Source organism: Mustela erminea, chromosome 11 (genome assembly GCF_009829155.1).
Source record: "Mustela erminea isolate mMusErm1 chromosome 11, mMusErm1.Pri, whole genome shotgun sequence".
In the NCBI taxonomy this organism is placed as follows: Eukaryota; Metazoa; Chordata; class Mammalia; order Carnivora; family Mustelidae; genus Mustela; species Mustela erminea.
The window spans coordinates 23,681,374-23,705,664 of record NC_045624.1 but is presented as its reverse complement, the minus strand read 5'-3'; the positions used below and the strand labels follow the sequence as shown (position 1 = coordinate 23,705,664).

General features: G+C 42.3%; 1 protein-coding gene across 2 annotated transcripts in view; it reads left to right on the top strand.

Annotated features, from left to right (window-relative positions):
- Window positions 1-24,291, top strand: part of SND1 (staphylococcal nuclease and tudor domain containing 1) — a 411,286-nt gene that overhangs the window by 216,433 nt on the left and 170,562 nt on the right. For both annotated transcript variants that reach the window (XM_032304558.1, XM_032304557.1), the window contains exons 13-14: window positions 5,451-5,561; window positions 22,350-22,422. In XM_032304558.1, the coding sequence (XP_032160449.1) occupies window positions 5,451-5,561; window positions 22,350-22,422 (184 nt within the window). The remainder of the gene's footprint in view (window positions 1-5,450; window positions 5,562-22,349; window positions 22,423-24,291) is intronic.

The window sequence follows — 24,291 nt, the reverse complement described above, 5'->3', positions numbered from 1 at the left end:
TGTGCCCACTCTTGAAATACTTATCCATGTAACCCAGGTTCTGTTTTATCAGGTTATGCATTCTCTTTAAGTGAGCGCTACTGTTAGGATCAAATCATGGAAGTCACAAAATGTATGAGTGAGTGAGTGAGTATATGTGTGTATATAGTAAAGGTTTTCCTATAAGTAAAACTATTAAGGATAGTGGAAGCCAGGTTTCTGTCAGAAAGGAAAGTACAAATATAGAAAGGAAGAAAATGAAAATGAACCCTATAGTGTTGGAGTGGGATTGTGGGTATCTTTGTGAACTCCTGGTATGTTGGTTCAGGTTTTCTAAAAAGCTGATGCCAAGACAGAATTAGACATGAAAGAGATTAATTGGGGAAAACCCTTGGGTGGGAAAATGGAAAGGGAGCTGCAAGAGGCTGGGAGTGCCATCAGACTGCAGTACAGTCCTAATCTCCTTTGCAAAAGGTGGGAGGAAAGGGAGGTTGAATTGGAAAAGTCTCAGCTGCCCAAGTTATAAGAGAATTACCGCAAAGCCAACAAGGAGTCCTCAAGCCAGAGTTGCCATCAGAGGAGTCCCACATCTCTCAGCAATAGGCCTGTCTTAGTATCTGTTGTGCTCCGGCAAGAAGCAGCTGGTGGGAAGCATAGCCTTGGCTGAAACAGTGATGGATTTCAGAGCACAGCAGCTGGGACTGTCAGTCAATTACACTTCCTGCAGTCAGAGATCCGAGAGGCACATTTTCATGACTGCTGCACATGGTTTTCAGTAGTTATAGATTGATATAGAAATAAATGTATAGAAATAAAGATGTAAATGTGGGCTATTCAGATAAATGGCTAATTTCAGAGCTGCAGAAAACCGTACAAGATAAGCCTGGAACATGTTGTTATACCAGAAAGCAAGGAAGTGCTCAAGGAATGAGGCAGGTGGGGGCAGGTCCACTGGAAACAGAAACCAGCTTGACATGACTCCCATTGGCCAAATTGGGAACAATTTCAGTATCACAACAAATAATGATTGTTGTGGATTATGACTTTAAATAAAATGACATTCCATGACCTTATACTGCTACAATTAAATAAATGAATAACTTGGGAATTTGAGGGATGAAAATCATGTAATTCAAAGGGTCTTCTTGGAAAATACCTATCCGTCATAAAGAGGAAAGGAGTAACTTTACAGTGGAGAAACCTGATAGACACTACCCTAATGAAGAGATCGAAGTGAACAGTAAGTACATCCATCACTTCTATGGTATTCCTGCCAAAGATGCATAACTTGCACCTGATCACAAAGAAACATCAGACAAACCAAAGTAACTGGCCTGCACTCCTCAGAAGCGTCAAGGCCGTGGAGTAGCCTAAGACAAGACTGTGGAACTGTTCTAGACTAAGGAAACGTGGATCCTTTTTTCCCCCAAGTATTCTATTGGAATAATTGGCAAAATTTAACTAGTAATTTGTGGATCAGATGGTAGTAGTGTGGTCTTATTGGTATCATGGTTCTGCTCATTATTATTTTTTTTTAAAGATTTTATTTATTTATTTATTTGACAGGCAGAGATCACAAGTAGGCAGAGAGGCAGGCAGAGAAAGGGGGAGGAAGCAGGCTCCCTGCGGAGCAGAGAGCACGATGTGGGGCTCGATCCCAGGACCCTGGGATCATGACCTGAGCTGAAGGCAGAGGCTTTAACCCACTGGACCACCCAGGTGCCCCTCTACTTATTATTTTTTGATTTTTAAGAAAATATCCTGGTTTATAGGAAATGCACACTAAAGGTTTTGGTGGTGAGGGTATAACAGGTGGGTTACTCCCTAGAAGATGGATCAAGGAAGGATGGCCTATTCTTTGTTACATACAGTATGTCCAACTTTCTTTAAGTTTGTTTTAAAATTAATACCAGTTAAGTAATCAGGGTAATCTTAGACAGTTATCTGACCTATCAGTATGTTGCTATTCCAGTCTTAGGGTAGGGGTTAGGAGTGGGGAAGGCAGGCAAAATTGTGACCAGTTATAAACAACTATAATTCAAACCTACTTTTTAAGGATGCTCTTCTCATGTATGGGCATAGAACACCTGTTGACCATGTTGGCAGAATATACTACCGCATGGTTTCAGAGGTATCGTATAACGGGAAAGTGTAAGCTTTTTGTAACCTGCTGGCTGGGGTAACAAATGGACAGGGAAGATGTCAACTACACGCAGATCTTTTGAGAAGGTCTGTATGTGAGTCCCAAGCTGTTGGTGTTTGTATCAGGAATACCTGATACTGCCTGATGGCAACGGTTCACTTTTACCAGAATCTAAATTTCTCTTAGTTTTGGAGAAGCATTTCAGTCCCCGCACTAATTCTTTGTGTTTCTAGCTGATACCAAGAGATGATTTCCTGTTAGACTTCCAAGGCTGTTAGGTCCTTTTTTGTATGCTGATTGTGAATTATCCATTTGAGCCAGACATGTGTAATTGGAGTAGAATTACTGATACACTCAAGAAAGCAGAACTTATAAATTTGTCTAAAGCAGCCTAATGCCATAGCACATAATTTAATGTTCTCTTTTATTCACTGGGCAACTGATCAATACACCCCTGTCGGGTTCGGAGCCATCTTTGGCCAAGGGAAAAATCTCCTGACCTTTCATTAGTAGCCAAAAGAAATGAATGAGTCAAGTACATGGATCTGGGCTAATTCCATTTTCTTCTCTCTCCCTTTCATTCTCTTTAAATTCAAATTTTAGATAACAGGGAGGGGAAAGACAAAAGCTGTTAAGGCACGTAGAAAGCTTTTGTCCTTGATTCTATGCTGGCCAAGCTTGGTTAATAGTTGCTTAGGATAGTAATGTTCCAGGGCTATATTTCCAAAACAATTGGGTGTTCTTCTGATATTCCAAAGAGTATCTCAAAATTTTCAAGATGTATTAAAACAAATTTAAAGGGATGTACTATGATTTTGCTGCATTTAATAATTATCCTAAATAAACTAAGTGCATTCAGAAAATATGTACTGCCTACTTTATGTCAGCTTTTGAGCTAGGCACTTCAGTGCAGAAAGATGCAGCTCTGGCCCTCTCAGACATCATAGTTTAGAAAGGAAGACAGACAGTCAATTAATAATTTTAAGATGGTGTGATGAATCCTCACTGGGGAAATATACACCAAGAAGAAAATACATGTGATGTTGTTTTCACATGCCTGGCTTGTAGTAAACACCCAGTAATGACAGCTGGTATTTTTTCATGTGGTTTTACTCTGCTCACTGCTCACTAAGCACCAGCACCACTGTTCCTCCAGGAGAAATCTGTAATTAGGGGTAAGAAGTGAAGAGAACATGGCTTATGCTCTAAGCTCTGGAGAGCTAAGGGGGAGGCTGGTAGTGGGCAGGTTGTGGAGTGGGAATTTGAGGCCTTATCTGCTTTGTCTAATAATGTCTGTTGGCTGACAGGATACAGAAGGGAGGGATTGTGCCCTTGGTTCTCTGCTGGCCTTGTAGGTACTCAGTTCAGTTCTGGGAATTGATTTGAGCAGTATTAACAGGGGTGGATCATTAAATGTTTGTGCTGTTTTGCTTCGCTTTCTCTATCTTTTCATGTTGAGGCTTATTTGTGTGAATCTTTTCTTGCCTGCCTAGTCATTCCAGCTTTCTCCTCCAGACCCCCTGTTTTGACTGTAAAATGTCAGCATGCAGAAGTTCAAAATGCAGTAACGAATATGTCTTTGTTCTTTGGGCATTTCCAATCACCCTAGGGCGGGTGGCCCTGTCCCCCAGTCTCCTTTCTGACCTGTGCTGGGTGGAGCTGCTCTCCTGCCCTCCTGGGGCTTCTTGGTAACACCCTTAAATTCGCATCGTATATCAGTACCTACAGCTGCTGGTTCGGGGCTGTTGGCATTCTCCACGCTGCCAAACACAACTCTGTGATCATGACAGCATTTGCCAGCACGCTTCTGTGGTGACTCAGGAGACGGGGAGGCCAGCAAAGCAGCCTCTTTGTGGGAGTGGATTTTGAGAAGTGCTAATTCCGTGGCGGTTTGGAGATATTAATATCGTGCTGGCAGTAGATAAACAGGCAGCAGAGGGGCACATAATGAGAGAGAGTCAGCCATAGCATCTTTTCCTCTTTTCTCTACCCGCACATAATTTTTTCTTCGTCTTTTAAAAAAGTAAATTCCTGGGTTTTGATGAAGAGAACCCTTCAGTGGCTTAAACATGCACATACAGTGGTTAGTCCAGCGTCCAGCTTCCAGCATCCCCAGGGTCTGAGGTTCTAAGAACACTACTGTGCTGAGGGTTGACATTCCTAAGCAACACTAAATCATAGCATATGGTACAGTAGCCTATTGCTTATCCTACCTCCTCCCTGAAGGGCGCTAACCAGATGGTTTGAGTGGGGCCTTTGGTGTAACCATGACAGACACAAAGAAAGCCATAACCATCCCTCTTCCCAATAGTATCCTCCCTCTTGTCCTCCAGTGCTTGCTACAGGTCATTTTTGGAAAATTTGTTTTTGCAGTTTGCAGCTTATTTTGCTTCACATCAAAGGCATCTTTCCGGCATGGGGAGGAATCTTGCAGATAGGTTTTACTTGTTGTCTCAGAGTCCTTCCCAATGTACTCTTCTCTAGTTAAGAGTATATGGAGGCCACTTACAGTGGCACCTCTTATTCTGGGGAAGAAAAAAAGATTGGACACACTTGAGAATTGCCTGAAGCAGGGTTTTAATCTGAGTCCTTCTGTAGTCCTGCAAGGACTCTATCTGGAGCATTGTTCCAAAGCTGGCCGTCGCTGATTCTATACTTTTTACCTGGTTCTTCCCCCAGCTCATGCCATTTCTTCATGAAGAATTTTTATTCCACCATAGAAACACCACCACCACCCCTCAAGACACCTGCACCTGCCACCAAATTCATTCACAGCCTTACCTTCTAGAAGCTCCTTTTGGGTGGAAGAGCTGCTGTCAGGAGCTCTGAGAAGAGAAGCATGGGGTGTTGTTATGTTCAACTAACCTTTGTAACATTGCCAAGCTGGGAGCAAGGCATTTTTCTAGTTACTGTATAGGCTAGAAAGGAGATATTAAGAAATTTAGGTCATGCTTTTATGTGTTTTGTTTTTTATCTGTGTGCCCGATATTTCAGAGAAGACTTTTCTTGAGGGTAGTGGCTTGTTTATAACATTCTGTAAATAGCCCTGCATAATGTGGGCTTTTTACAGATATTTTCTGATGGTTTTTCTATATGGATTGGTACAGCATCTGACTGTAGTAACCAGAAAGATGCTGAGCTAGGGGACTTTGTTATTCTACCTCCTGTTCGGGGTTCTAGCTTAGCGGCTCATTGGTCTTGAAATCCTTGGCTTCTCCCTCCCTGTGTCAGGATGCGATAAGACCTCCAGGTGCTAACTGTTATTATTTCTGTTGACTGAGCCCCATATGCACCTCTAGTGCTCACTGACCTGTCTTTTCTGTTGCAGAAACATTGCCGAGGCCCTTGTCAGCAAAGGTCTAGCCACGGTGATCCGATACCGGCAGGATGACGATCAGCGGTCCTCTCACTATGACGAGCTGCTTGCTGCAGAGGCCAGGTGAGATGAAGCATCCCAGTGATCACCTTGAGACCTTGAGACCAGCATTGTTGCTTTTTTCCTTGCCCACTATCCTGCCTGTCCCTGAGCAGAATGTGATGGAAAGCAATACACTGAGAAAGCTTGTAGTATGCTTTTATCCCAGTTTTGCCCCTATCCGAAGAAAAGGGGTACACTTTAAATGTGCTGTGTAACCTTGGTTGAGTACACTTGGGCCTTCATTTGTTTAAATCTGCAAAATAGGCATACAGTAGATAGGATCTCATGTAGATGTCATATGAAGCATAGATTGAGAGTACAAGATATTTTTACCACCATCCTCTCATTGCCTGGGCCTAACAGTGAAGTTCTGCTTATGTGTACGGGACATTTGCCTCAAGTTCTTACCTCCAGAGCCCTCTGCTCCCTGGCCCCTCCCATTCATCACCTCTCAACCTTTTGTCATGTACAAAGGAAATGAAAACATTTATTAGGAAATGAGTTTTTGTTTCACACTTCTGACAGCTGGCAGGAGAGCATTTGAGAAGCCCGGTGACATTTTACTCCTGTCCTTCATCCCTGTGGCTGGTTGCCCCAAGGACGTTTGTACTGCTTGGTGTTTTTTCTTACCAGTGACATTCCTTGTGGGCTCTTACTCACAGAGATGTCTGTCCCTGGATGGTACTTGTAGTTTAGTGATTCCCAGACTTCCCAGACTTCCCAGGAAAGAGCAAAATATGAGATGTTGGTGAACTGACCAGGGTAGTTCAACAGACTGCTTGGTCTCAACCAAGATGTAGCCACTGTTTGAAAGAGGCGCACGCCGCCCTTAGCCACTTGTTTAGTTCTAGAAGTTTGCTAGTTGCCAGGTTATGCTCTGCGGTTTGAGGAGGAACGAGTTTGGGCACATGTTATCTGTGCTTCAGACTTTGTCATTGAGATCACTTCTTTTGCTCTTTGGCCCAGAACAGTGCCCTGATATGTGACACTTACCTCTAACACCATGTCACATCCTGATGGATAGAGCATCTGTAGACTTGTCACATAGAATGTCAGCTAAGAAATCAGTCTGTCAGACTATTGTAGGTTTTTGGATTCTTTCTTGTGGGCTTTTCCCAGTAGGCCCTGTCTAAAACCTAATTCATGTATGCAGAGAGTTTAAGGCTCCTTAATGGCCAGCACAAAATAATATGATACATAATCCATAATTGGTGTTCTCTCAGTCCTCCCTCAGTTCTTCCTTCTCTCCCTGTCTGTATTATCACTAAGGCAGCCTGGCTGGAAGAACCCATATTGGGAAATGCAGCTTCACGTCACTAAGTACCACCTGATGATCTGGCTCCTCCAGGAAATGGATAGTGATTAGACCACACTTCAGCGGCATTCAGAGGGCGAGTCTGTGCTTAGCCTGTAGGTGGTCTCAGTGTGACCTAGTGGTACCTTGAAAAACACTTTATAAGTTCCCAGCATAACAGGAGCACTAAGCAGTACAATGGGATCTAGACTCCTGTTTTCGGCCCAGTGTCACTCTGCCACTAGTGAATATTTGTGACTGATAGACATGAAAATAATTTGCATAGCTGCTCTGGAAAGTAAGGCAAAACAAACTTTCTTCTTTTTTTAATCTTTTAATTTTTTTTTTAAAGTAAGCTATACACTCCATGTGGAAGGCTTGAACTCGTGACCCTGAGACCAAGAGTCATGTGCTGTACCGACTAAACCAGCCAGCCACCTCAGCAAGCTTTCTTATGCTGCTGGAAATAGCTACATGTGCTGTGTTTAATGGGTATACATAGGTAGTGGAAGGGTTTTTTTTATAGATTATGTTCTAAATATATTTTTTATTTAGATTACAGGTAACTTACAATGTAATATTAGTTGCAGGTGTACAATATAGTGATTCAGCACTTCCAGACATCACTCAGTGCTCATCACAACAAGCACACTCCTTTATCCCTATCACCTGTTTCCTCTGTCTACCTCCCCTCTGATACCATCAGTTTGTTCTCTAGACTAAAGGGTCTTTTTCTTGGTTTACATCTCTCTTTTTCCCCAACTTTGCTCATTTGTTTCTTAAATTCCACATATGAGTGAAATCATATGGTGTGTGTCTTTCTCTGACTGACTTATTTCACTTAGCATTATACTCCCTAGCTCTATCCATTTTGTTGCAAATTGCAGGTTTTGTTCTTTTTTTTATGACAATTCCTGTGTTTGTTTGTGTATGTGTGTGTGTGTACACACACATACACACCATTTCTTTATCCATTCATCAAGTGGACACTTGGGCTGTTTTCATAATTTGGCTATTGTAGATAATGCTGTTGTAAATACTTCGAATTAGTATTTTTTCTTTGGGTAAATACTAGTAGTGCCATTGCTAGATCATAGGGTAGTTCTATTTTTAACCTTTTGGGAGACCTCCGAACCATTTTCTTTCCCTTTTTTTTTTAAGATTTTATTTATGTATTTATTTATTTATCAGAGAGAGAAAGAGTGAGCACAAGCAGGGGGAGCCACAGGCAGAGGGAGATACAGGCTCCCTGCTGAGCAAGAAGCCTAATGTGAAACTTGATCCTAGGACCCTGGGATCATGACCTTAGCCAAGGGCAGATGCTTAACCAACTGAACCACCCAGCAGGTGTCCCTCCATGCTGTTTTCCTGAGTGATCGTACCAGTTTGTATTCCCACCAACAATGCAAGAGGGTTCCTCTTTCTCTACATTCTCACCAACACCTGTTGTTTCTTATGTTGATTTTAGCCATTCTAACAGGTGCAAAGTGATATCTCATTATAGTTTTGATTTACATTTCCCTGATGATCAGTGATTTTGAACATCTTTTCGTATGTCTGTTGGCCATGTATATGTCTTCTTCAGAAAAAAAATGTTTGTTATTTCTGCCCAGTTTTTAGTTAGAGTATTTGCTTTTTGGGTGTTGAGGATAGTGAAATTTTTAATTTTGAGGTTTTAGGAAGAAAACAACCTTTTTAGCACTCATTTTAAGCAGAATAAATGTAACAACATGCTTGTCTATTAAAGCTGTGAGCAGCCTAGAGGTAATTGTGTTGAGCCATTGCCTTCAGACTGGTGGTAGAAAAACTGGCTTCAGGGTCACTGCACTGTTGTGGGTTGAGTAAACAGAGAGGAATTAACCACTTCCCCAAGCCTGTGAGGCATTGTCATAGGGCAGTACAGACCTCATAAAGAAGTAGGAGAAATGGCCAGCATGACCTGCAAGTCTTCCTTTAGACAGTATTGTTAGCTGCAGAATGGCAGCCCAGAACCCTCTTTAGATAAAATCCCCCAACAAGGCTAATGAAGATCCGAGAAAGACTGGAACACCCGCCAGATGGGAATGGTGGTTCTGTGGCCATTAAAACATGTTTTCAGTTCAGAAGGTACTCTCCCCCCATTTTAAGTGGTGGAATTGATCTCGCTTGAAGCCCGCCTGTTTGGGGCAATCTGCTTTTAGTTTGCTTTCTTTCACTTTGAAGCTCTCCATTCCCCATGACATACTCCTCATGTTCCCTTAGCATTCTTACTTGGTTCTGTCACATTATAGCATGTCAAAGATCGTTTTACATGCTTCTGCTGCCCCTTATCCTGCCTGTCTGTTGAATATTATTTGAGTTTAGGGTTGTTTTCCCCTAGCTAGATCAGCTGCCTTTTCCAGTTGAACTCTGCCTTGTAATTTTATGCCCCTGTCGGTGCGGTTCCTCTACCTCCCAGCTTAGTGTCCTCTGCAGATCTCATTAGCGAGTTGTTTACTCCTTTCCTGGGCCCTGAATAGAACCCCTAACCAAGAATGGCTTTGGTGTTGACCCCAAGTCTCTCACTGCATGGACTGTCACTTAACTATCTTTTGATTATCATCCTTCAGCTACTTTTTAATCTTCGGTGATTGTGTACTGAACCAAGCCAATTTGAATTAATTTCCCAAGTACAATTTCTTGAGGTGCTGTATCTAATGCATTAGCAAAGGCCAAATTAATAACATCTGCTATATTCATATCAGTCTTTCACCCTGGAACTCGTTAGGTAAATAATATGTGGGTGAGGGTAACGTAGGGAGGCCGGCACTTTCTTCAGCTCTTCCACATAGGAGTGTTGATTCCCACAGCTTGCTCTGTCCCTGGCCTCTAGAATCCTGCACTTTTTCCCTCTGGTTATCACTAGCGATACCAGCACTGGTGCACATTGCTCTTCCAGTGACTTTGCTTGGCCATTAATCCTTTTAGAGCAACATTGTAAGCTTTGGGGAAAGGGCAGCCTGTTAATGCGGCTGACTTCGTGGGTCAGGGCAGTTGCCTGCCCAGGAGTTGACAAGCTTTCTCGGGGCTCAGTGGCCACTGCTTCCGTCGCAGGGGGCTGTGTTCTCTGCACAGACCATAGGACCAGAGCTCCAGGAGTGATGTGTAATGCGCTCACTGGGAAGCCAGGAGAGAGACAGGGAGGAAGGGCCCCAGTTTGAAGTTCGCCTGCTACTCCCGAGTGTCTCCACCTGCCATCCAGAAGCAAGCTGCGACCACCTCTGCAGCTCTGATCAGTGTGTTGACCCTTCAAGGCCCCTTCATTCACGTGCCTTTCTCCTTTTGGGAAACCTTCATTATACCTCCAGGAGCTGGCATATTTAGAGGAAAGCACATCTTTTTTTGTTGGAAGGATAAATAAACCCCTAATTCCCAGTAGGTGCCTTCCTTTCCGATTCAGTTGTCTGTCATCAGCTGCCTCCTCCCTCATTACCTTGTGTCCCGGCAAGATAAGGTTTTGTCTTTTTTTTTTTTTTTTTTTTTTTGGCATTTTGCTGGTACTCTCACACCTTGTTTGTCTCATGGGCTCCATTGAAAAGCCCTTGATTTTGTCCCAGGCTTCTGAGAGTTCCAGTGTGTGTATATCGTGTTTTTAGTGGGGGGGGGGGGGGGCCTACATGCAGCTGACCTACGCTTTGTGTTGTCACTCCTGAACTCGGTTCCCTCTTTTAGGGGCCTCATATGCACTTCTTTGGGAGTCTGACAGATCATGTCTTTCCTGCACCACCCTAATTTTTCATCCCCATAAAGACTTTCCAGCATTTTCCGTTTTCGTTTTATTGCAATATTTCTGAGGTATTTCTAAGATACTGAGTCATTATTGGGAACTTTCGTATCTTCTCTCATACTCTAGCCTGTATATTTGGCATAACACTTTCAGTTTAATTTTAAGTAGGCCAGAATATGAATTTCCTTAGCATTCTAAGAGGTCTTCCAAGTGGGGTTTTGTTGGGCTTGCTGTGGGCACTGAAGAAGAGCTGGTAATGCTTGGAGCCAGATCAAAGCCTGGCCGTGTGCCTTGTTTTCCTTGGACATCCAGACCCAGGGGATATCATCTGTGTGCATTCTCCTGAAGCTACCAGTAACTTGATTTTAAAATGTAATATTTTAAAATTTCTTAGAAACTGTTAGAATCTGTGGCTTGTTGCAGGAAAACACAGAAGTTATGTTAGCTCAGTGTTGGGGCTTGATTCCTTTAAGGCACCTCTTAATTCTAAGATTTTGTCTTTTCAACATAAGGATGTATATAGTCAGAAAAGAAATTGATGCCCCAGCTTGACTTTGGGAAAGCAATTGCATCGAACAATCTAGTGTCTGAGCAGATTTAAATGAATTTAGATTCATTCTGGACATATATAATGAGGTTAGGGTTATCTCATGAGAAGAGAAAAGGGCAGACTCTCCCTTATCTTTTTGTGTGGATCCACTTTCTAACCAGGCACACCGGGGATTCAGAAAACTGGTAGTGTCCTGCATCTTTGAAAGGCAAGCAGAAGTCTTTCCCCATCTCAGTTCTGCCTGGGGCTCCCTGTCTTTCCGGGCTCCACAGGTATGCGTGTTCCTCATGAAACAAACCTTGCAACATCCCCTTTCTTTAAAAACAAACAACTAGTGCTCCTGCCTTGCTGACCTCTGTACCTCTAATCTCCAAACCCATAAACACCAGTCCTTGATTAAAATCCTATCAGATGTCTCTTGCTTTTACCTATTTGGGCAGGCATCTCTCTGCTGGAACCTCTAGGAAATCTGTGCTGGCATTTCCATCACAGGCTTTGATGGGGAGGCTAGAACTTGCTCTTTCCTAGGCAGATATCAGTACTCATTATTAAGAGGGAAGCTGAAGTAACATTCTCTCTTGGTGATATAGTTGTTGGGGGCCAAGGTGGGCTTACCATTTCTCTGCATTTGTAGCAGTGAATTGTAAGTGTATTTTGCATTTCCACTGAAATGCTTTCAGTACCACTGGGAAAGAAGTGCTTTTGGTCTCCTACTCTTCGTGTAGCCAGAGCAGCTCCACTTTTTTCTGATTTGTAGATATTTTTCCACAAGATTTCAGTAGGTGAAAAAAAAAATCGTTTAAAGCTGTTTCTTCAAAAAAATACAGAACTTTTGGATAAGGTCCCTCCTCTCTGTATCTTTAATTGTCATTTGCAGTACTGGTTATGAACCAAATGTGAAGACTTCCTCACCAGCACTTTCCATTGCTAAGTTAAAACCTCTGGCTTTAGGATTCTCAAATGGAAGAGCTCAGCACTACTGGTTTGACTATTGGTTCTGATTTGTTAAATGTCTTAATAAAAAGCAAGTTTCATCGGTGTATACCTATGCAGGGAGGAAACGGGGATTTGAACTTGAGTATGTGTTTTGAAATTTTAAAACTAATATATCTTATCACAGTGTATAGATTACATGAGTTAACTGGTTCTCTAAGAAAACAGACATTCCTCTTCTGGGAATAGTTGTTGAAGGCAGGTTTATCTTGCATGTGATGGCTTTGCATTCATTTCTTTTCTCCATTCTCATTTTCTTGAGTGTATCCTGGGTCCCAGACATTGGGGATAATAGTAATGAAGAAAAAAGATAATAGACTCAAGCCTTACAAAGCATGTAATCTCAGAGGGACCGACATTAAATAATTTTAATAGTACCTCTGGAAATTGTGATTTTTCCCTATTTCTTCGCTTTTCCTCCTGTTTTCTTACCCCCTCCTCCTTTTTCCCTTTCCATTATTAACACTGCCTGCCTTACATCTTTTTTTATCCCATCTCTCATTTCTATTAAATTTTCCCATGAGAGCATTTCCCTGAAATTCATCTCTTCTATCCGGCCTCTGTTCTTATCTTCTCAATAGTTTAATGGTACAGCTTTAAATAAACCAAGATTTCTCACTCTCAGTCTAATGACCTCAAGTGAAATTTCTCTTTGAGTAAAACTAAGTTCTACTGAATATTTTGAAAAACAGCTTTGATTGGAAGTTTTCCTCTTTCCTTTACTGTTCAGTTGTAGAATTCTGTAACCCTGGGGTGCTGTTGGGTTTTTAACCCCAGTGTGCTGGAAAGCTGGCACTGGGTGAATGGTCTTCTGCCCTCTCAGCTGCATCACATCATGCCAGCACAGGTTGGAGGCCAGCACAGAAAAAGGAGGCTGTTTTTTCTCTTCAGTATCCTCACGGCTTCCTTTCCTTTTTAACCCTGAAAGTGTACACCCCGCTACATTTTGGGTTTGTAGTTATGTGTCGTGGTCATGAGGTTGTTAATGGGATTCAGCACATGTCAGTAGGGCAGGGCAAGGGGGGGTTCACTCTTGAGCAGTAGGGTAGATCAGCTATTGCAAGTGGATGTGATAACAGGAAAATGCATTAAAAGAGCTGGTGTGGGGAAGTGATTTGACGATACAGCTGAATGTGGGGAAATTTAGCTTTTCCCTTTCTTCAGAAAAGATGATGCACTCAACATCCAAATAGCAGTAATCAATCTGCATTTAAAGCAACACAAATGGCCACTTCTGGAGAGCTGCATAATGTCTCCGGTTCCAGATAGTTTTCTCCTTCAGGGTATTAAGAGGATCTGCTCACTCTCTTTATCCTATCCTCCTCTTCCCTCCCTACTCCCATTCCTTCTAGTAGAACTCAGGCTATGAGATGTATCTTGATTACCAGTGTGAGGGTTTGGGGTATAGATGGAGCCCATTAGGTTTTTCTACTAAGTTGTACACAGAGCCATGGGTGGTTTACAGGTCCTGGTCAAATAATGAACTCGTGATAAATCTTCCTCGCCCAATCTTTTCTGTAATCGTTGGTCTGCTCTGGTTATATTCATTCAGATCTAGAGTTAGCCTTCTAGATCATCTGGTTTGTCTGCATATACCACAGAGCAGTTTATCCTCCTCACTGTTCTCTTGGCTAAGAGGCACTGCTTTCTTAACACAACGCCTGAATATTTGGTTTCAAAATATATTTCAGATGTATTTTAAAATAACATTTGAAGATAATCATACTGGAAATGTAATTTTAATCCAAAATGAATTGTAACAGCAAAGTGAGAACACTTGATCTTGACCATAGCCTCTTTTAAACATCTTACAAGTTGACTCCCTAAACCATTGGTTCTCAAAGTATGATCCTCCAATCAGCGATGTCATTGTTACTTGGGAACTTGTTAGAAATGTAAACCCACAGCCCCCCGGCCCCCCACTGCCCCCCACCTGAGACCTACTGAATCAGAAGCCCTGGAGTTGAATCATGTCAATCTCTTTTAACACATACTTCAAGTAATTTTGATACACACTAAAATTTGAGAACCACTGCCCAGCTCCTGACCACTGTAAAACGAATCGAAATAGGTATGCTTTTATGGAAGATTAATAATCTTTATTATAATTGGAATTAAGATCATGGTTCTAAGAAATAGAGAACAAGCCAGGGAACGGAGAACCTTTGGATTTCTTTGACTTTGCTACCTAGTAGGGCCTTCCCCGTGATCACAGCCATGCTTGTTTCCCACCAAGGCAATTGAATAGCTGCTTCTTCCCGTTGACTCTTATCTCTCTCCCCTTCCTCATACTTGTCATTCATGGCTCCTAAGTTTGATTCCTTCTGAGTAGCCTCCACCAGCTCTTGGCTAATTTAATATGAAATCATCTTGAGGGTTGCTGTGCTTACTTGATTTGGCTCATCTGCAATGTCAGGTGGTTGAGTGGGTTGGAGAGCTGAGTCTCTATTACCGACATCCCTATCCTACTTTTTTTCTAATCCTTGGAAATCTCGCAGGACGACTGTAGTTCAAATAATTAATCACTGATACATCGATGTGCAGAATTTTATAGCTGCTTGTGAAGAGGAAATCCTCTTCATAGCTTTCTTTCATTTGCAGGATTCTTTGCATCTAAATTTCTTATAAACTCTCTCATGCACTTCTGTTTTATCCTAAGCTGCCCTTGACTCTCCCCCTCCAGCTTTGGGCACAGAAGTTGAGAAGGATTATTTCCCATTCCTCTTGCCTTTGCATCAAGTTCAAAGAGGTAAATCTCTAGTGGAATGGCAATGAATCTTTTCTAGTAGGTCCCTGTAAATGTAGCTCACATTGGAAAAACCATTTTCTAAACAGTGAGTCTGCTGCTTTTCACTCAGTCAAAAGATACATTAAAACTTTCTCTTATTTGTTCATATTCCAGTGACAAATATTTCATCAGGTGCATTGGGGATAAAAACAAACACATGGTTTCATGGGGATTTGGATGAGCAATTAAATCATTACAAATATAGTTGTAAGAGTGGAGATATATGTAGGTATCTTGATGCATAGGGAAGAAGCACCTAAATATCACAGCCTGATCCCCTGAGTCCATGAGGCAAGGCACATTTTGCTGGTTCATCTTAGAAAAGGGAGACGGAAACCGGAATCAATGTGCATTGCCCTATGACACAGCAGTTCCACTTTTCTGAATTTATCCTAAGGAGTAATTAGGGAAGCACCCAACAGTTTATTTAAAAGTTATTCCTCATGGCGTTATTTATAATAGTATTCTGTTCACATCAACTTCTAGCGATAAGTGATTGGTCAAGTTACGGAGCTTGCATCCATGTGATGGATTTATCTTCAGCTATTAGAATGATGTAAAAATTAATAACATAAGGAAGCATTCATTTAATTATCATTTCTAGCAGAAAAAAAGATACTACAGAACTATTCCGCAGTTTTCTTAAAGTATAGGTGGACGGCTGTATGTGTATAAGTGCTTAGAAATTCTGTTAGTGAGGCTTCGGAATAAAATCATGGATCATTGTTTCACCACTATTTCTTCTTCTTTTTTTAAAATTTTATTTATTTGAGAGAGAGAGAGAGATTGAGAGAACGAGTAGGAGGAGGGGCAGAAAGAGAAGCAGACTCCTTGCAGAGCAGGGAGCCCGACATGTAACTCCACCCCAGGACTCTGGGATCATAACCTGAGCCGAAGACAGATGCTTAACCAACCATGCCACCCAGGCATGTGTTTTTTGTTGTTGTTGTTTTTGCTTTTGGGTTTTTTTTTTTTTTTTCTGATGACCATGTATTGTCTTTGTGTTCAAAACATGGATAATTATAAAAACAAGGTCATTGAGGCTATCATTGCTTCCGATCTCACCTTTCTTGAGGCCTTGTCCTCTCAAAAAGGCTTTAGACTACACAGCAATGATAGTCCTTTGGTCCTAATCTGGGCCAGTGAAGTTTACTTGTGTTTCCCATCAATCTAGCAGTGGGGTACTTCTTTCCTAGTAGTTGTCTGCCACAGAGCTCACAATCTGTCCTGCCCTCCCCCCCACATTCACCCTTTCCTAAACACTGCAGATGTGTTGTCACACCTGGCACAATAGCATGTGTCTTGGTTTCTTATATTAGTTTTAGATGGGATGATGGCTTAGGGTTCTTTGTTAATTTGCTTTATTGCCTCATAATACCTATCTGACTCATTAGTCCGCCTACCTTCCCTTGACCGTAGGATTCACTTTTCTCATTTCCAGTCCATGTACTCTCCATCTTTTCTGTCTTCCTTATCAGTAATTCTGATTTCATTGAAAATCCAGCTGCACAATCTTAGCATCCCCACCTACCATTGTGCACCTGTGCCTGCTCTGTATCTGACTTTCTGAGCATCGGGACCCTATTGCTTCCTCGAGCTGCCAAGGAACCGGTAGAAGGGCCGAAGGGATTGCTTATTGCTGCTGTGTTTCATTGATACCTATATTTGGTTCATGCTGAAACACTCTATTCATCAATGTGACCTGAAACACAATGAGAGGTGCTTTAGAAGTTTAGCAAGTTATTTACTCTTTATTCTGTTTTTTAACCTTTTCTTTTGTTTTCCTTTCCCCTCAGTCATCTATCCTGTGCTGTCTAGTAGGAGTTCCGTATAATCCTGCCACTTTGTTCTGTTTTGTTGTTTATTTCATTGGTGGTCAAAGCTTTGCTCCCACTTACTGCCATTCCTATTGTTGCCCATCTCCTTTAGTCCTTAACGTATGTCTACTTCTGCTCAGAGGCCAGGCTCTGTGCTCCTCTGCTTTGCACCATCCCAAATAGCAAAACCTAAGGTGCCTAAGAACTGGAGCATAGATCATGAAACTGCATCCAAGAGAGCCAGCAAGCCCCACTCTCCTGTGCTGCAGACACTTGGGCATTACCCGTGTCTCCAGTCGGAAGTATTTTCAGCATTCCGCATTAGTCTGTCTCGTCTTTTGCCCAACTTTACTTGGCATACCATTATCGAACCAGATGACCCTGAGTTATAGAACTTAGGTGAACATAGCTTCTGTGTTAAACACCATAGTAAATATTAAGGACAGAATCCTAACCCTCAAAGAGTCTACCTATAAGAAATAAAGAGTAACATGTAGTGAACTTTGAAAGTAGTGTATTACATTTCATAATTGCCTGCTGAACTGAATGATACACAAACACTGACATATAGGTGAAAGAAAATGATTATATATATGAGAATATGATTTTGCTATCATTTCAAAGTATAGTTCATAGAGACGTCCAGCATACAAACTGCAGTCTACCTATGACCCCAGGTTAAGTATTCCTGAAATGATCACTGATATGATTGTGGTGAGGTTGTTGCTGTGGATACACTATGACTCTTTTCATTCTAGAGTTTGGACCGGGCTAGGCACCTGTAATGAATAACTTACGCAGAGGTCACATGGTGACAGTGGGCCTAGTTGGATTGAAAGGAGCAATATGGAAATCATGTGAGGACATAAATTGGGACCATATGGTAGAGGCCCATGAAAACCAAGCATTGTATATTTCACTTGATGTCACAGGCTGATGGTCTTTGTTTTGGGTATAAAAGTAGGTCAACAAAATAACAGATTTTTATGGAGAAGTCATGCAACACCATGTGCAGTGTCAAATCAACGTGATGTGCAGTATCAAAAGGGATTGAGTGAGTTTAATTAAAAACTTCCTGATGTTATCTTGGAATAAACTGGGGAGGGCCTGGCCCAGTAGAGTTACCAGAAGGCCACATGAATACAGTTAGGAAGGGAGAAAATATTGGATGTAGGTGATGAAACAGAAGCAATTAAGGGACATTTTGGTTCCTAGATACAAGAAAGTATTGTTAAGTGGAAATTGTGGATTCAGGATCTCCCGACCTCAGCTCTACATCCTCCCTTGCCTCTCACCCCGTATGCAACTTGTGCTTTCCATCACTTGGTTTTCTTTAGATCTCTTTAGTGTATGAAAGTAGTTCTTATGAAACCCTGTTGGAAGCTCCTATTCCCCCCCAAAATTCCCATGGGTGATTCTGTCATTTTAGGGTAGTTTATAGATAACTCCCAGGATCCCAAGTGTGAAGCTCACGTACATCCCCAGGGTAAGAATTCCTGATCACTGTTCTATGATTGGGCCAGGTTGGATCTAACTATAAAGCCTTAGGCTTTCTTTGTAATCGCTCAAAAGTAAATATTGAGAATAACAATTTACCATCACTGAATTGGATTTAAGACCGTGGCCTAAAATATAATAATAAAAATTGAAAGATAAATCTAAAAAAAAGACTACGGCATGTTTGTTGGCACAAGATGAACTGTTGTACATTAATGGTGCCTTGGAGAAGCTTGGTCCTTAGGTTTTACTGCCTGAGCAAGGGACCTTAAATCCTTAGAGCAAACTCTATTCCTTGGCATTGAGAATGCTAAGATTCTAGTCCTGTGGTGTTGAGGCAGTGGAGGTAATCTCGCGTAAACAGTGTTCTTACCTGTCTTTGCAAAGTTCATGTTTTAACTTCAATTGGGGAGACAGTAGCATTCCATACATGACAGTTTCAAACTTTAAAGAGAGAAAAGTGTTTTCCAGTGATTGGAATGGTATTCCTTTCCCACACAGTGGCTTCTAGATGCTTCTAGAAGTAACGTAGAAAGCTGAGTTTTTATCCTTCTTCTGCCCTGTTACCCCTTTGTGTATTTAGGTGGACATATACTCACTTTTCCTGTCTGGTGGTGATTTCGGTCCATTATTGACACCTCTTGGCTTTGCCATCTTTACACAGCTGCTTCCTGGAGACGGAAAGCTTCTGAGAGAAGCAGGCTGTGTTCTGCCCCACTGCTTCCTTTCTCCTGGCTGGCCTGAGCACTAGCCTGCTTTTGTGAGAAAGCAGCTATTAAGCAGACACAGCAGGAGAAGTTTAGAAGTCAGGAGTTTCATTCCTTGCCTAATGAAAAAGGATGTTGAGCTGTGGTTGCAGCCTGCAGGGAGGGGAGGGAGTGTGGGGAGGGGGGTCAGGTATTTGCTCTGTGGTGCGGGTGTCAGTGGAAGCACACTGCTACCTGACTGGCCTCCCAGGCCTCCCAGCTTCCCAAACCCAGGGAAACATGGTTACATAAAATGCAGGGGCCCCCACTGAGAAGTAGTGACAAAGCAGCAGACTTTGGATCTCCACTTTATTTACCATTTATACAACAGTTAGTAGGCAGTCATGTTACATATCCTTAGAGTCCTGGAACAAGATGTATATTCTATTTCCTTTGGCAAAGAACGCAGCAAGCCTGCCATTCTTGGTGCTCGCTCCTTTCCTCTTCGAGCTAAATGCATGGATTTCTATACTGGGTACTTCCCCCAGATACTCTCTTGAGAAGAAGCTGTTGCTGTGGCATCAGCCTTGCTTCAGGCCCAGGGAGGTTTTTCGGAGATGCCTCCTAGGTCATTTCTGCAGCAGTTTGGGAACCACAGCCAAAGCAACCTCAGCACAGGGAAGGAGACCCACGCTGAATTAGACCGTGTAGCCAATTTCTCGGAGAGCCCTCATACCCGGCCGCTGGGGTCCGGTGTACCACTTAGCCTTTAGAGCGATTCCTAGGTGGACATTATTTTACGTAGTGTGTATAAATTATTCTTTCAATTTTTTCTGTTTTCTTAAGAACAGTGAGAACTGTTCATCTGCTTAGATATTGTGATAATAAAATACTGCTTTCTTGCTGCTTCTTGAATGTGTCTGAAATTGATCTAATTTATCGGTCCTAAGTATGAAAAGATAAATTGTTTGAAGGTTTTTCCAAATTTAATGCCTATATGCAAATAAATGACTGATAAAGTATCCTTTTTAGGAACAAGGTAGAGCATGAAGAAGTTTTTCTTTTTCTCAAAAAATTTTTATTAAGGCTTAATTCTAAAGAATTTTGGTTTTTAATTCATGTTTTCTGGTTTTAGGGTATTATTTTTTTCTCCCTTAAGCATGCTTAATCTTGGCTAAGTCTTGGATTTCTGCTCTGGGCACAGAGCTGCTTTGGGGTCACTAAAAGAAAGCAGAATTTTAGTTTATCACCTCGCTGCTTTTGCCTCAAGAACCTTTGTTTTCTGACTTACTGCTCAGGGCCTGTTCTTTTTTCCCTGTAGTTTATGAGATGCTCTCCAGGTCCCAGGAAAGGCCACAAGTTCAGCAGTGCTGTCACATGAACCCATCTGTTTATAGGGCAGGTCCGCTTATTTTGGTTGTCCTTGTTGTTAGAAGAAGATAAGGTTGTAGGCATTTCATGTCCCCAGAGGACCTGCAGGAGGCTTAGCAGGCCTCGCCTTGGAGGAAGGTAAGTTACAGTCAGGGCTGCTCACCTCACAGAGGCTTCTTGTTCTCAAGGCTGCTCCTTCGAGTTTATGGTAGCAAAATGAGGAGAGCCTTTTGGTGGCACAGGATGTATGCCTGGCCAGGGTAGAAGAGTCAGGTCTGTTGCTGGCTTCCACCCTTTGGTTTTCCATATAAGTCATCTTTCCATCCTCTGCCATTAGTTTGTAAATGCCAAGGTAATAGCAGCATACCTTGAGAACTAGCCCTAGTCTCTGATTTTTAACACATTCCCTGAATAATAAATCAGTGGACTAAATTGTAAATGGAGAATTCTGACCCACTTGCAATTTCTTCTTTTTTTTTTTTTTAAAGATTTTATTTATTTATTTGACAGAGAGAGATCACAAGTAGGCAGAGAGGCAGGCAGAGAGAGAGAGGAGGAAGCAGGCTCCCTGCCGAGCAGAGAGCCCGATGCGGGACTCGATCTCAGGACCCTGAGATCATGACCTGAGCCGAAGGCAGCGGCTTAACCCACTGAGCCACCCAGGCGCCCCCCCACTTGCAATTTCTAAGGCTAAAGGCCTTGATTTGAATTCGGGAAGAACCATGGGAATTCAAGAAATTCTGAACTGCTTTATCAGTTAGCAGTGCAGATCAGAGTGACTGTTTGGCTTTGTTTTTCTTATTAAACATCTGTACTTTCATTTCTTACCCTTGTCATGGAATAGAAAGTAGACAGTAAATTATTGCTGAATAGAAGGTGTTTCAGATTAGTTGAGTGAGAGATATCCCAAGCATATAAGAAGGAGGTCTGTACCACTTTGCACTGGTACAGTCCATTTGGTATATGTGAGTTTGATTTAGAAAGTTAGGACCTGAAAGTAAGCCCTGCAGAGTAGTGGCCTCTACTTCTGACCATTAATAAGTAAGAGCATGAGCGGGCTATGGTAGAAGTGTGGCTACTGCTGTGAGGTGTGAGGGTCCAACATACTGATCCTGGTCTGGGCAATTTTCTTTACACTTTGTCTGGAATTCAGAAACTCTCCAAAGGCTAGACAGGAGAGTGGGTACACCCCTGAATCTCTGTTTTTCATTCTCTAAACTCAAATATGTTCCTTGCTTTGGTCTGCAGTGTGGCGGGACATGGGAAGGTCTTACCTTGCGGTGTAGTGACTTGGTGAATTACCGATCAGTTGTATTCTCCGGTCCTTCATTGTTAGGGGAGTGATCACACGCACTGATGCTCCTTCAGTGCTCCTTCGACTTCCGAAGCTACCACTCAGGGGATTAGGAGATAAAAGATGGGAGACTGGAGCAAACCAACCAGTGATCAGATGTGTGACAGAGTTCCCCCAAATCCCTTGCTAAACCCACTGTGGCTATAACCTGAAACTGATTTAAAATGAAGCTTAATGTCAGTTACGTAGTTTTTGCTAATTTTTTCTCCACTCTTAAAAATGACTTTTCCAAATAGTGTTTCTTCATTCAGGACAACTTATCTTTTTACCTAGGAGGAACTTATTTCCATTAGAATTGGAACACTAGCTGCATATTTTGCATTTAAAATGTTTCATGTGATTAAAAGCAGAAAAGAAACATTATTACTTCTGTTTCTTAGGAGTGTGCTCTTCCAACTGATTCTTCTTTTGTGCCTGGAACAATGCCTTTAATTTGGAAACAAGTTCTGGAGCTCTCTCTGATTACCAGGCACACTGTTAGCTGAAACTAGCAGCCAAGTACTCAGTCCTGGGCTTAGAAGAACAGGCTTGTCTTCTCCCCTCTACCGAATGCTCCTGCAGAGACTGGCTACTCAGAAGTGTGCAGTGTGACTTGTGTAATGACAGTGTGACTTGTGCAATTTGAACGACCTCTCTTCTCACCCCTTTCCCATCCTCCCACCCCTTCCTAATGTGATTTGTATATTAATTAGGTTTTTTCTTCTTCCTTTACAGAGCTATTAAGAATGGCAAAGGATTGCACAGCAAGAAGGAAGTGCCTATCCACCGTGTCGCAGACATATCTGGGGTGAGTTGTGTCCCTGAATAGAGCTGTGTGGCTCAGAGGTGCCAGGAGCTTGGCTGCTTATTCACCAAAGGACTTAAGCTTATGTGTTTTCTATAACTCGTTTGTTTTCAGACACAGAATGTGAATTTTTCTAGGGCTGCTGCTTATACATCTATGGAGATCCTGTTTTATATTCTGAGAAAGCAGAATTCAAACTAGGGCATAAAACCTCCTCCTGTCTCTTCACCTGAACTGTTAACTGTGCTGCTTTTCCATTCTTTCATTATAAGGAGTTAGAGATACTTCTTCCCAATCATAGTAAGAAAAAATTACCTTCTTTTTAAATCCCTGTTTGGTTATCACTGTGATTAGTAAGTCTTAATGGAGAAAGGTCAAGTGTAGATTTTAGGACAACCTTAAAAATTAGTGGCTTCTTTTTCCTCAGGTCATCTCTGAGGGAGAGGCATATGCACCCACCCTGTGAGCTAATACATACAGAGGATGTAGAGGAATGGAAGGTGCAAATATTTCCGAGCCCCCAAAGGGGTGTGTCCGAATGACAGCTGAGTGCATAGGACTTTACCCTTGTATATTTCGGATTTCTTGGCTGAAGACAATACCTGTGTCAGTTAAGAAGGTTTATTTATTTATTCAGCAAGTATTTGAGTGCTTACTGTGCCTGAACGGCTCTAGGCACTAAGAATGTAACAGTGAACCAAACTGATAAAAATTCTTGCATGCAGGTGGGCAGGGGAAGTGACAGTGTTGGGCAGCAGCAATTGCTGCAAAGAGAGACAGAACCAACCAAGGGGAGAGTGAGCCGCCAAGGTGTTGTTTTGATCCCGGGCCCCGAGAAGGCTTGTTGGCTCCTCAGTTTATCCTCTGTTCCTGGGACACACACCATCCATCTCAACTCCATAGTAACTTATGGTTAAGGAGGGGATTCAGGCCATGTGTAAGGGGGACCACATTGCCTTGGGGAGATGACTGAGAAAGGGCTAGTAAATCTTAGCTTTTGGAGATTCAAGGAGCTTGCCTTGGTCACCCAGAAGAAAATGCTTCTATAAACAAAAGCTTCTAGAGCTCAGCCTAGCCCACAGCAGTGACGGATTAGAGTGTATTATCTTCTTGTTATGTTGTGTTCCCAAGCCTAGCTGAGACTTTGCTTATTGTTCCTTGTGATTGCTTATTATAAATGTGTCTGGCCAGCTGTCCCTTGCCCAGGTATAGCGGTACCGTGTTCATTTGAAGCAATGGGATTCTGTTGAGCTTTTCTTACTCTGACCCATCACTTCAGTCTACAGATTAGTGTTCCCTACATTGAGTGGACTTTTGTCAAAAAGTCATGCCTCTGTTTAATGAGTGAGGTACATTGATACACATTCTTTGTAGCTAAGATTCCTCTGAGGCCCAGAAACCTATTGCCAATGGCCTTTGAGCCCCAGGTGACCAAGATGGATGTGCTAGGGCTCCTCGTTAACAGGTGGGACTCCTGGCTTGCTGGCAATAGGCCTGATTCCCCTCTGGTTTACCTTGTCCTGTTATCGTTGACATATGTGATCATTGCTGCGTTTGTCTCCTGTGCAATTATCTACAATATTTTCTTTAATATTCTTTTGTCGAAGATGGTGGAGTAATCAAAGGGCAAGTCTTTGGCTGTTCAACTGGAGGTAGAAGAAAGTTGTAAATAACTGTTTTGGAAAATAAAACGTTGATGACTCCACACTGGGGCCAGATGTGCCCATCCAAAAACTTACGTCAAGTCTGCATTCCAGGGCCTTCTAGAGGCTGAATTAAACCTTGGGGATAATGGGATGCCTTTTGGCCTGTGGAGTTTGTGCTTTTGCTCAGACTTCCCATTGCCAGGGAGGGGAAGACCTCAGCAGGTTT